A 14,187-nucleotide genomic window follows, 5' to 3' on the forward strand; every position below is an offset into this window, starting at 1 on the left:
CTCTGGTCCTTTGTTTTGAAGCACCTTTCCATAAAGGAAGTCAAGAACTCGTGGCCACCTTTAACAGAGCCAGGCCTGGAATAGTTACTGATTGTTTAGAAGCCCTGAAACGCCCTGTGCAGGACCACTGGGTAGCGTAGCAGAGAAGGACACATATGCCTGCCACTAGGATGCATCACTACACAGGCGTCACACTCTAGAGAAACTTTCAAAGCATAATAGAATGGGCTTCTTCTGGCCCCACATGCCAGATCTGGTTCCCCCGGGGTGGGGGAAAGACATTTGGTTTAGCTTCATGTGTCTGACTCCATCCTCACTAGAATGGTCCGGTGAGAGGAGTGCACAGAGAGAGCTGGGTTCCAGGATGATCTCTGACTAGTGCCCAGTTCCCCTCTGGCCTGCTTTGTGACCATTTTTTGGGGAACTTCAAGACCCTTCTCTGCATTGCTCTGCTGTCACTCACCATCAGAGGCCTGCCTGGCTGAGGAGTCCTATGCCCAGCATCTCCCCAATGGCCTGAGCCTCCTAGAGCAGGTACTAGCTTTTACACTGACCTTTCTTCCCCCCATGACACGGAAAATGCCAAAGAACACCTGGTCTCATGGTGGTTGGTCAGGGTCCCCAGAGCATGGGTAGCACTGCCTGTGACCCTGGAGGTGGCTCCTAGATGGTGACCCCAAGATTACAGCTGCTCTTGTCTTGTACTGTCCCTGGGGACTGGTCTGCTCAGGGCTTAGCTCCCAACCCTTGCCCAGCTTGGGACTCTGGTGGTGCACTGGGGGGGGGGGGGACGGGGGACGGGGGACATGGACACGGACGACCTAGTTTTCCCAGGCATCCACATGGTGCCCCCTGCTGGCCAGTGCTGTCACAGCCAGGGAAAGCTGGAGGCCAGGACACAAAGGGGCTTTCTTGCCTCTTGCAGGGCAGGGTGTGGGAGGCAGGGCAATGGGACTTGTCATTGTCACCATGCTACTTGAGCGATAAGTAGCAGAGCCACTGGGACTTGGAGCCAGCTGCATCTCACCAGCAGTGTGCTTTTATCCACAGTGGGCCCCACTGTCACTAACCCAGCGGTCCCTCTGCTCTCCTGACAGCCTCCATCCAAAGTCCCACCAACACTTAGAGAAACCCTGACTCTCAAACTTATATGGAGCATAAACTCAGGCTGAAACCAGGCCAAGGCCACCAGGGACTAGGAGTGAGAGAGATAGAGATAAACATGGTGGGCTACCCACAGGGGCCACATTCTGGCAACCAAGTAAGTGCAAAAGTTGCTTAATGTATGTGACAAGCGGATAGATACATGGTTAAGGTAAGGAACCCAGACATGGAGACAAGGTGGTCAAACGCTTAACCATCTGGCAAATTCTAATTCATCCTTCAAAACCCCTCTTAGGCCAGAATTGTGGTGCACATCTTAGTAAGAACAAAATAAAAAGTAAAAAAGACTTCTTGCCTAGAACACAGAAAGCTCTAGATTCAGTCCCCAATGTTACAAACTAACCAACCGCCATGTTCAGGCTAAGAAAAAAGCCTCCTCCAAAGTCCTTCAAGGAGAGCACAGGGCACATTTCTCTTCAGGTCAGAGGACAGCTCATCTTTTTAGGTTACTATTTAGTTAATTAATCACACAGTTGCATGTGTAAAGGCCAGAGGACAACTTGCAGGACTCGATTCTGCCCTTTCACCATGTAAGGACTGAACTCGGGGCATCAGGTTTGGCATAAGAACCTTTGTTGAGCCTTTAGCAAGACCACAGAGTAGTTTTTATAGGGACAAGGCTAAGCGCGCTTGTGTCCCAGGGAATTACTGACTTTTCTATTGCTGTGACAAAGCACCATAACTAAGGCGACTTAGAGAACAAAGGGATTTATTTGTGCTTAAAGTTCCAGAGGGAGAGGAGACCATCACCATCACAGTGAGGAAGCGTGGCAACAGGCAGGCATGTCAGGAGCAAGAAGCTACGGGCTTCCTTTTTTTTTTTTTTTTTTTTTTTTTTTTGTAAGAACGATCTCTTATTGGGGGAGGGCCCATCAATCCTTCTTGGCTGCCACCTTCCTCATGGCTGCCAGCACGTTGCTCAGCTCCTCCCACTTTCTCTTGGCGTGGATGTGCGCGCCCACCATCCTCTTGATGAACTTGAGTGTGTGCTTGTCCTTGGACACTTTGAGCAACTCCAGGGCGTGCCACTCGTAGGGCGCGAAACCGCACACCTCCGGGATCTTGTCCCGCACGAACTTGGTGTGCTTGGTGAGGTGATCGCGGCACCGGCTGTGTCCCCGCTTGCTGAAGTTTTTCATCACCTTGTGGCCTTCCTTGAGGCCCACGGCCATGGGGGTGGCACAGGGCCATGGCCTCTGCTCTCTCATGGCGGCCAGACAGGAAGGCAGGTTTACATCTTAAACTGCAAGCACAAAGCAGAGAGAGTAAGCCAGAAACGCCTGAGTCTTTAAATTACCAAAGCCACCTCCAATGACACACTTTCTCCAACAAGGTCACAACTCCTAAGACTCCTCAAACAAGTGTTCAAGTGCCAGAGACCGTAGGGGACATTTCCTTCAAACTGCCACACCTGGGAATGGTGTATCCATGCACTGTGAACCTAACTGAGAACAGCAGTGTGCTCCCTCCCTTGTCTAGAGGTGATGGGGGAAAGGAAGGACAGACAGACACATTCATATTCTGTATTATAGAGACATGCACTCTCCACACTGTAGGAAGAAGCGAGCAGATGCATGCATTTCCGGCTTAGCATGTTATGATGGCAGTGGTCTGTTTGTTCTGGGTTAACTCCTCCCAGCCCACTAGGTAGGCATAGAAAAACCCCCAGAATTACTTTTACAGCTCTGCCTGTCAAGTAGTGCCTGAACCCCAACATCTACAAAAATAAGGGGGAAACACAAAGGAAATAAGGAGAGAGCCCCAGAAATGTGGCTGACCACCTAACAGGAGGCGTGAGGCTAAGCTCCGGAGACAATGGCTTCCTTTCTTGTCCATCCCACCCTGGATGACCGGCCAGCTGGAATGAGGTGGGACACACTTTTTAGGATGTCACTCTGCTGGCTTCTCAGATTGCCAGCTCTCAAAATACAAAGATTCCGTTCCCGTGTCCGTCCCATGACATCTGCAGTGGCAGGAAGCAGTGAGCACTGGTGTCCCCGTTACAGAGGTCAGAAGAAGGTGACTCACTCTCACCTTATATATTTTTAAAATTTTTATTTATTAATTTATTTATTTTATTTGTCTGGGCATTTTGCCTGTTTGTGTATCTGTGCACTGTGTGGGGTGCCCGGTACCCACAGAGCTATCTCTTCTGTCCTCGACACCTTAGCTTTTGACACGTAATCTCTCATTGAACATGGAATTCATTATTTCTGCCAGACTGGCTGGTTAGGAAGGTTCCAGGATTCATTTGTCTCCACACCATAATACTAGGATTATGGATACATACAGCCATGTCTAGATTTTATGGGGTGCTGGGGGATTTGAACTTAGCTCCTCTTGTTTGGATAGCAAGCATTCTTAGCCCCTGAGCCATCTCCCTAGCTCTCTCATTTGAAAAACAAAATTTTCAGTCTTTAAGGGTGGAGGATAGGTATGCGCGCATTTGTACAGATAATGGAGCATCAGAACCCTTGGGGCTGGAGTCACAAGATGGCTGTGAATTGTCAACATGGGTGCTGGGAACTGAACCTGGGTCCTCTGTAAGAATAATACACTCTCTTAACCACTGAGCCATCTCTCCCATGTAGGTTGATGTCATTATGTAGGTGAAGGCAGACAAGATAAAACGAGGCTTGTCATTGGACGAGAAGGCAGGATGGGCGGGAACAAAGTTTTAGAAGGAGGAGAAGGAGCCAGAGCAAGCACACGGAGCAGGGAAAACGTGACGGCAGATGTTAAGATTCTTCTCTGTGCGTAGTTACAGGTTGTTAGGAATATTTTTAAGAGATGGGTGTGTAAATGGGCAGATTTTGTGTCGTCTAGATAGGCAAATTATATCCTATCAATTGAATCAGAGGTTATTGTGTGGTGTGTTCTTTCTTGTGGTGATGGGACACCACTTAGCTGGGCTGCTAAGCTAGATGTGCCAGGATACCTGGGAAAGCTATACTTTCCGTGTTTGCCTTGGGGACGTGTCCTTTCACAGCCTTGGCGCATTTGTGTTTGTAGATGTGTAAGTGACGCTAGAAACTGTGACTGTCTCAGGACTCAGGACTTCCCTCGGTGATGGTGGATATTGTTTGTCTTGCTGGCTGAAGTTGTGGTGTACCCTCAGTACCGGGGCATCTCCCCAACACAACAGCAATGCTGGCATGTGGGCGAAGGGCACAGAGTTCAGCCACTCCAGAGACTGTCTAAGGGAATGATGTCTGCTTTAGTATACGTGAAGAACTATTTATAGAGTGGAAGCCTATTGACTGTGATTGGTCCGCACGTTACCTTGGACTGGGCAGTGAGTGCTCTACCACCCGCCAGGGTCTCCTTGCAGAAGAAGCACATTAAAGGAGACGTGGAGAGTGCAGACTGGCTCACAGGCCAGCTACCGACTACTCTCACTCCTTCAGAATTGAGTGTTCTGACTTCTGGTGCACGGTGTGCCGTGATTCTTATCTAGAAGCAAATCATGCCAGGTAGGCGGGCTGCCAGGACATGACTGCATTCTTTCCTATGATGGCATGTGACAGGGAACTGAGTAGCTGGAGCCTTGTGGGGGGTCAAAGATCCAGTCAGATAGTTCCTGTAGTAAGGGTCAGCACAGAACCTTGGCACCAGGTTCTGATGAATGCCAAGGTTACCCATCTGGTGAACAGATGAGGTTACCCAGCCCAGCCTGGGTTTGACCCTTCTTGGATCCTGAGTAGCTAGGCAGAACTGCCCTACCTGGGAGGGTCACAAGACCTTTGGTTTCTCTAGGGGGAAACAAAACACTTAGTATGCAATTATCAGTCTGGGCAGTGGTGGCACATACCTTTAATCTCAGCACTCAGGAGACAGGCAGGCAGACATCTAAGTTTGAGGCCAGCCTGGTTTACAGAGTGAGTTTCAGGACAGCCAGGGCTACACAGAGAAACTCTGTTTCACAAAAACTAAAACAAGTGGAATTATATTTCTGTATTTGTTTTGAGATAGTCTGGGTTGGAACTCACTACCTAGCCCAGGCTGACCTCAAACTCAGGGCAGTCCTCCTGCCTCACCATTCTGGGTCCTGGGATTAGAAAGAGGCCCATACCACCATACCTGGTACTGAATGTACAGTTGTCACATGACTGAGATATCTCACTTCTGGATTCAAGTTCAGTTAAAGGCAGGGACCTCACATGTCTACTCTTTTGTTTTGTTTGGGAAGAGGGTTGAGACAGGGTCTTACTATGAATCCCAGAACTTACAGTCTTCCTACTACCACTCCTGGGTTTTGTGGGACGCTGGAGGGCAAGCCAAGATCTGTGGGTATTCAAGGCACCACACTACCAACTATGCCACATCCCCAGAACACATTTTCTCCTCCTAATGAAATCCAGCTATTCCTAGTGTGTTCCCTTTATGTTGCCCGGGCTTTTGGTATCATTTTCAAAAAGAAGCCATTGTTAAAGCCTAGGCCACAAAGATTCACCCCCATTTTTGTTGTAGAATTCCTTAGGTTTGCTTTTGTGTTTTGTCTTCAATCTGTTTGGAGATTTATTCATTTGATTCGTGATGTGATGTGCAGTAGGAGCTCAGCTTCATCCATGTGCGTGTCCAGCTGTCTCGGAACTACTTGTTGAAAATACTGCACCCCGTCGTACCCTTGTCAAAGATTTTTTAACTCACTTATAACCATAAGAACCTAATTCTGACTTAGGATTCTTTTGTTGTTTCTGAGACAAGGTCTACGTATAGCCCTGACTGGCCTGGAACTCCATATGTAGACTAGGTTGGTCTTAAACACACAGAAATCTACCCCTACCCCTTACACCCACTTCAACACCCCATCCCCATCTCCTTCACTCCCCACCCCCCAACCCCTCTTCCTGAGAGCTGGGATCAAAGGCTTGTGCTGCCATACCCAATTTAAAGTTCTGAGTTAGAATTCTACTCCATCAACCTATTTATTTACATACAATTCAGTCTAATAACTGTAGCATTGTAGTAATCTTCTCTTTATCTGTCTCTCTGTTCTCTGTATGTGGAGGCCAGAGGTGGATGTCTGATAGCTTCCTTAGTCACACTCCCTTTAATTTTTGAGGTAGGGTCTCTCATTAACACTGATCTCTGAAACTCACTGATTCAGAGATTTGCCTGTGTCCTCCCCTGTCCCCAGTACCAAAGTTACAGATGCGTTCCACAGCACTTGACTTTTCCCACCGGGACTGGGGAACTCTCGTCCTTGTGCTGACTAGGTCGGTGTTTTTACTGATTGAGCCATCCCCTTAGCCCCGCTGTCAGTCACAAATAAGGAAGTGTGAAATCTATGATTTCAAAAAAATGTAAAAACAATTAAAATTGTTTTAGGAGTATATGTGTATGACACAGGTATGTACACCACACTTGTGCAGAAAGCTTGCAGAGTGTCAGGTGTCAGATCACCTGGAATTGGAGTTACAGGTGCCTGTCATGTTGGGTGCTGGGAATAGAGCCTAGGTCCTTTGCAAAAGCAGTGAGTGCTCTTATGCTCTGAGCTATCTCTGCCACCCTGAACTTCTTGTTCTTCTTGTTCTTCTTGTTCTTCTTCTCCTTCTCTTCCTCTTTCTCCTCCTCCTCTTCCTTCTTTTCTTTCAGAGTTTTCCTGGTTCCTATGACCTTCATTCTTGTCAGTATCCGTAGGGAAGTCACCAGAATTCAGATAGGGGCTTCACTGCACCCACAGAGCAACCAAACTGCACAGCCGTGCATATTGCTCTACACATTCCGTTACCAGTTAACAATGGCAGCACAGCACACAGCAATCTGGTGCTTGTGGGCGGCACACACTGTGTGTATGTGAGGGTGTCTAAGTATGTGTGAGTGTGAGGATGCATGTATAAGTGTGTGAGCGAATGTATATGAGTCTATGTATAAGAGTGTGTGTGAGTGTGTGAATGTGAGTATGTATGTATGTGTGAGTGAATGTGTGAGTGTGTGAGTGAATGTACCAGTATGTGAGAGTGTGTGTATGTGTGTGTGTGAGTGAATGTGTATGTGAGAGTGTGTGTATGTGTGTGTGAGTGAATGTGTATGTGAGAGTGTGTGTATGTGTGTGTGAGAGAGTGAATGTATGTGAGTGAGAGAGAGAGTGTGTGAATGTGTGTGAGTGTGTATGTGTGCGTGAGTGGATGTGTGAGTATGTGAGAGTGTGCGTATGTGTGTGTGTGAGTGAATGTATGTGAGTGTGAGAATGTGTGTATGTGAGTGTGAGAGAGAGTGCGTGTGTGTATGAGTGTGAGTATGTGTGAATGTGTGAGTATGTGTAAGGGAATATGAGTGTGTGTGTATATGTGAGAGTGTAAGTGTCTGAGAGTGTGTTTGTATGAGTATGTGTGTGAGTGAATGTATGAGCCTATGTATAAGAGTGTGTATGTGAATGTGTGTGTGAGTGAATGTGTGAGTGTGTGGGTGTGTGAGTGTGTACATGTGTGAGTGTGAGTGAATGTGTGAGTGTGAGTGTGTGTGAGTGTGTGTGAGTGTGGGTATGGGTATGGGTACAGCTCTGCTGTGCTGTTACTGTCTAGGATTGGAGCTCTTTTTTTTTTTTTCTTTTCTTTTTTTCGGAGCTGGGGACCGAACCCAGGGCCTTGTGCTTGCTAGACAAGCGCTCTACCACTGAGCTAAATCCCCAACCCCAGGATTGGAGCTCTTACTTGGAGCTGGGCTCTCTGGATGCTGCTGGACCCCACCTGACACAGCAAGTTGGCATGGTTTGCCATGTCATGCATTTCAGAAAGAAATTGTTCCTCCACCAGGCACTGTAGACCAAATCTGTGGCCCCAGCGACTCTGGAGGCTTCAGAAGAAGGACAGATGGAACCCCAAGTTTGAGGCCAATAAAACACAAAGCAAAACTGAAACCTTGGTGCCATTTTGTGACTCCCTGTGCTCCCTCTGTGCCTTGTCCTATGTTCTCTCCTTGAGTCAGGGTCTCATGTAGCCCAGACTGCTTTGAATTTACCGTGTAGCTAAGGATAACTTTGAACTCTTGATCCTTCTGCCTCCATCTCTCAAACACTGGGATTCTGTTCACCCATCACCACATTTGTCATTTTATTGGTGCTTAATTTTTAATTAAAGTGTTAGTATAATTAATTAATGTATAAAATCATGGTCTCACTATGTAGCCCTAGCTAATCTGGAACTCGCTGTATAAACCAGGCTGCCTTGCTTGGGATCTGCCTGCCTCTGCCTCCTGATCACATTTTAAAATAACATTTATTTATTTATTTATTTATTTATTTATTTATTTATTTATTTATTTGGGGGAAGTCCATGTCACTGTGTTTATGTGGAGGTCAGAGAACAACTATCATTGGTCGTCTTCCATTGTATGAGTCTGGGGGATTGAAGTCAGATCTTTACGTTGGGCCATAAGTGCCTTTACCCTTGAGATGTTTCTTTGGAGCCTGTTGTTGTTTTGAGACAAGATCTCCCTGTGTAGCCCTGTCTAGCCTGTTACTTACTGTGTAGACCAGGGTAGCCTGAAACGGTCTTTACCTCTCCAATTCTGTGGTTTATTTACTTAGTGGCAGCCTTCTCCATGTGCCTCCTCTGTTGTGCGTGCATGCGTGTGAGTGTGAGTGTGTGTGTGTGTGTGTGCGTGCGTGCGTGTGCCCTACATATGTGTGTGGTACCCCCTTAAAGCAGAATGCAGTGTCAAGATGTCTCTGCGTGACCTTCAGAGGCTTCAGCAGTGAAGCTCCCATTAGCCCCAGGGACAAGGAGAAATATGGCTGGGACCTAGTCCTGCCGTTTCCCTGAAGTCCTCTAGAGGGCATGATACCATCGTCTGCTGAAGGACTGAGAGATCTGAGCAAGTTAGGGGATCTTAGAGTTTCCAGGCTGCAGTTACGTTTCTGTTGAGGAGACTAAGGAATTGTTTGTTTTGCTGTCTTCGCTAAAAGACAGGAAGCTTCTACCAGACCTTTCATGGTGCAGGCCCTGTCTCTCTTGCTGCCGGCGCCTGGCCTGCAGTATCCTTGGCCTTATTGGTGACTTTTCCCAGTGCATGCTGAAGGTTGACTGTCATGATTCTAAGTGAATTTCAAATGAACCAGCGACTGATGTAATAAAGTAACGGCTACAGATGCCACAGATGGTTTGTTCTATGTAGAAAAGGGTGATGATCAAATGGCAGAAGACCACCCCCACACACACACACACACGTGTGCCCGAGACCAGGGCCTGCAGGGTCAGACAGACCTTTTCTCATCCTCTTCTTTTGCATGAGTCTTTTTGCTTTGCATGTGTGCATTGTTGTTGTTGGTGGTGGTGGTTTGCTTGTTTGCTTTTTAAGACAGGGTCTCATGTAGCTTAGTCTGGGATCATAGGTGTGTGTCACCATGCCTGACATCATGCTTTTACTTTCTTCTGTAATCTCATTCTAAGTAAATACAATGTTAAGTCATTCACATGGATTCTATCTCTGTATTATATGATGACAGTTTTGTTGGTTGACTGACTAACTGAATGATACAAGGCCTCATGTATTCCAGGCTAGACTTGAACTCAATCCATAGCCCAGGAAGATCTTGATTTATTTATTTACTTATTTTTTGAGATAGGGTCATTCTACACAGCCCTAACTGTCCTAGAACTCACTATATAGACCAGGTTGACCTTGAACTCACAGAGATCCACCTGCCTCTGCTTCCCAAGTGCTGGGATTAAATACATACGCCACCATGCCTGGCAATCCTCCTACTTTTACCAATCAAGAGCTGGGATTGTAGGTGTGGGCCACCAAGCCTGGCTTCCCTAGCTGGGAGGTCAACCCCAGAGCTGTGTCCAGGCTAAGCATGCACTGTACCAACTGAGTTCCATCATTAGGGCCCCAGACCACTTTTATTTTTTTAAAGATTTATTTATTTATTTTATGTATATGAGCACACTATAGCTGTCTTCAGATACACCAGAAGAGGGCATCGGATCCCATTACAGATGGTTGTAAGTCACCATGTGGTTGCTGGGAATTGAACTCAGGACCTCTGGAAGAGCAGTCAGTGCTCTTAACAGCTGAGCCATCTCTCCAGCACCCCCAGACCACTTTTAAATGCAAAGTATTTCACTTGCCAGTCACCTCACTAGAACTTCCAGTGTGTACTATGTGCTTTGCAAATGTAAATATTTTCCCATTTCAGAAGAACAGTGAAGGAGCTATGTAAAAATCTCACTCCTCCTCATTGCAGTCAACTTCATTACATCTTCCTAGATCCTAGGGGTCTGCTGGAGTTCTATAATCACTCTCAAGAGGTGTGGTAAACATTGTGGGGATCATAGTTTTGTCCCATCGGGTTTAGAAAACACAAATTTAAAGATGAAGTTATTGATGGTTTCGTGGTGGTGGCAGGAGAGCCTCTGTTTTTCTGGTGTTCTCTTGTATTAAAGCTCTCTGCCCTGCGAAGCTATGGAACAGGCCCCACAGAAGTATTCAAGAGAAATACACATGGAAACTGTTGAGGCTCATGAAAGGACAGGGACAGGCCACAAGTCTGGGGGTCATGGGTAAGTACATCAAGGAAAGGCAGCATACTGTGGAATATAAGGCACAGACCTCCTCTTCCAGACAAGTAGGAAGGGGTTGGACTTTAAGCAGGGCTCTTGCTAGCTCTCCTGTCAATGTCAGCTACATATATACATCACCAGACGCCCACTGTGATGGCTTGAATGAGAATGGCCACCATAGGTTCATATATGTGAATACCTGGTCCCTAGTTGATAGCACTGTCTTGGGAAGGATTAGGAGGTGTGACTTTGTTGGAGGAGGTGTGACTTTGTTGGAGGAGGTGTGTCAATGGAGGTGGACGGTAGGGCTTTGAAAGCCAGTGTCATTTCCAACTCAGTCTCTCTGCTTCATGTTTGTAGATTGAGCTCTCGGCTACTGCTCCAGCACTGTGCCTGTCTGCCTGCTGTCAGGCAACCTGCCATGATGGTCATGGACTTCAGCCCTTGGAAATCATGAGCCCCAAATTAAATGCTTTCTTTTATAAGTTGCCTTGGTTGTAGCTTTTCTAAATCACAGCAACTAAAAGTAACTAAGATACTCATCCACTCCTCCATCTACCTACTTACCACTCCTGTCCACCCACAGTCATCCAAGTGTCCTCCTACCCCTTTTCTGTCCATCCATCTGCAATGCTTGGTTTTGATTGTCAATTTGATAGGAACAAGAATCAACTAAGAAATGTGCGTCTAGCTAGGAAGCTGTACTACAGCCTTTAATCTCAGGGAGGCTCTCGGGAAGCAGAGGCAGACATATATATCGGTGAGTTTGAGGACAGCCTGGTCTATAATGTGAGTTCTAGGACAGTCAGGGCTGTTACACAGAGAAAACCTGTCATAAAAAAAAAAGAAAGGAAGGAAGGAAGGAAGGAAAGAAAGGAAAGAAAGGAAAGAAAGGAAAGAAAGGAAAGAAAGAAAGAAAAGAAACATGCTTGTGGGTAAGGCCTGTGGGGATGTTTCTAAAATGATTTAACTAAAAGGGGAAAGCCCCTCCCTCAGTGTCACCTCAGTGTCACGGGACAACATCCTGTGGGAGTCCAGATAGAAAGCATCCAAGGAAAATACAGCAAGCAGTGCCCTCCTGCCTGTCCACTGCCTTCCTGTCTGTCTACTTCTGCCTGTCCACTCCTTTTCTGGTTGAAGGGTTGGTCTGCTGCTGCCCTCTCTGCTGCCATCCTCCATTACCTGAATCAAACTCTGGTTGCTGCTTTCCACCTTCCAACACAGACTGAAGGACCAGTAACTCTGCTAGAATTGTCTAGACCTTCAGTGCTACATTGGTACTTCTGAGGCATCCTGAGACTTCTGAGACTGATAGCTGTTGGTGTTTTGGTCTCTCCAGGGTGCCGTAGCAATTGCTGGGCTACCCAGCTTCCCACTGCCATGGGTTCTAGTCCTCTAGGGAACCCTGCCTAAAATACCATGCACCACCCACCCATCTACCTAACAAATATTTCTTGAGGTCTACCAGGAGCCAGTTACTGGTGAGCATTGGTAAACACGGCTTCTGTCCCCAGAATCCTTTCGACAAGAAGATGACACTGTATAAAGAGGCTATGACAAGAACACTAAGCTGCTACAAGGTGCTGGTTCCAGGCAGACACAAGGAACAGGTCTACACTGGCACGGCACCAATTCTTTTGCTTAGGTACCCTTTCACAGTACTGATTCTCTCCTTTCGGGTATGGCTTTTTATTTTATTAACTGATCAAATGACCAATTAATCAATTAATTTTTTGAGACATGGTTACTCTGCTGGCTGTTCTGGAACTTGCTCTGTAGACCAGGCTAGCCTTGAACTCACAGAGCTATGTCTGCCACCAGGTTCTTAATAGTTTTCTTTCTCCATGAGCAGTAGACGTGTGTTGACGTGGGGCAGGGGGCAGTGTCAGAGGACAACTTGAGGGAGTTGGTACTCTTACCATGTAGGTTCAGGACATTAAACTCAGGTTATCTGGTGGGTGGCAATTGTTTTTTACTCACTGAGCCATCACCCCATGCTGGCTGTGGCTTTAAGCATGAATTTCAGAGCCCTGGCTTCCTTTAGGAGGAAGGTTCATAAGAGGAGGCCCTCAGCCGTGGGATGCAAGACAGTGAAGCTGGAGGCCCAGGAACAGAGCCCTGTGTGGATAGAAGAGCTGGGGTAGAGACTTAGGTCGACTGTCTCCTGTGAGAATACCAAGCCCTTTGAGGAACCTGGAGGGATGAGCACCCCTGTGGTCATGTCAGAGAGAAAAGATGGCCGTTGTTGAGCATCAGGATTTGGATGGGGCGCAGGTGGAGGAAAGAAGCCAGCGTTGGCTGAGGAGCCCTGGTCTGTCTCTTCACTTTCCCCCCAGTTGGGCCAGCTTGGAGGATACAGGCATTTCCTCTCTCAGGTGCCACTGGTGAAGGCTGTGACTTTGCAGACAGTAAACAGGCATTTCTTAAGTCTTGGCTCATGCTGTGAGCAGAGGGCAGGAAAAAGGGAAGGAAATGAGGCTCTGCCACTCCTCAGAGCACTCAGTCTGAGGCTGGCATGGACTCCTCCCAGCAGCCTGAGCCTACATGGAGAAACTGAGGCTGCAGGAAGTAGAGGGAGTTGGTGGAACTCTGATCCCTACCTCACCTCCACAGGCCACCGCCTCCACGACTGTCTCTCCTCTGTAGGTCCTTACTTCGTCCTCTTTCCTGAACCAGGTCTGGGTTAGAACCACAGCTCAGCAATGTGTCTATGACACAGTGGTAACTTTTGCCCCTGCAGGAGACTGCAGGCTACTTGAGACCAAAAGCCCCTTGAAGGTCTAGCGACCACACCAGTTCTACAACCATGAGGTTTTGAAATAACTTGTTTCTTCATGTAGGAAGTGACTATAAGCATTGCAAAAGATTTTTTTTGAAAGAAAAATGTCTTGTGTGATTCTGCCGTGGGAGTGTGCCCAGGAGAGCTAGCTCTATGTCTGTGCAGTAAACCTGATCCTATTGTTTTCTTTTATCAGAGTGGACTTGTTCTCTGCCTTGTGACTACAGGGACTTCCAGGACCAGGTAGGCTGAGCAACCATACCAAGGCTCAAGCACCGTGCTTACCACAGAGGGCATCCCCAAATGCTCCTGTTATGTGCTCACTGTGCTCCGTGTTCCCTCCCACCTTGGACAAAGCCCTAGAGGGCTATGATCTAGGAGCTGGGGAGACGGGGCCAGAAGACTAAGAGGCATGGAGCTGCACTAGTCTGCATGGGAGCCACAGCCCCAGGCACAGATAAGACTTCTTAGGAGCCTCTGCTTCTAGTTGTGGGGCCAAAATCCCAGCAAAGAACAACCAAGTTTCCCCAGTACACACATGTATATCCACACACACAGTCAGACTTGGGACCACATACATACCCACATGGTTATATGCTTATATACATAGACACATATATAAGCACACATATACAAACATCCATTCATGCATGCATGCAGATATACACACAGAGACACAAGGAGCACATTTTCCTGTTCTACTAAGATCTGCCCTCATTCTATGTGCCTCTCGAT

The 14,187-nt window shown here is 47.3% G+C and overlaps 1 protein-coding gene across 1 annotated transcript; it reads right to left on the reverse strand.

Annotated features, from left to right (window-relative positions):
* Positions 1-2,036: 2,036 nt before the first annotated feature.
* Rpl36l1 (ribosomal protein L36 like 1) lies at positions 2,037-2,393 on the reverse strand. Its single transcript, XM_039080621.2, has one exon. The coding sequence runs from the start codon at positions 2,370-2,372 to the stop codon at positions 2,037-2,039; it is 336 nt and encodes a 111-aa protein (XP_038936549.1). The 5' UTR covers positions 2,373-2,393.
* Positions 2,394-14,187: the final 11,794 nt, after the last annotated feature.

Source organism: Rattus norvegicus, chromosome 7 (assembly GCF_036323735.1).
Source record: "Rattus norvegicus strain BN/NHsdMcwi chromosome 7, GRCr8, whole genome shotgun sequence".
In the NCBI taxonomy this organism is placed as follows: Eukaryota; Metazoa; Chordata; class Mammalia; order Rodentia; family Muridae; genus Rattus; species Rattus norvegicus.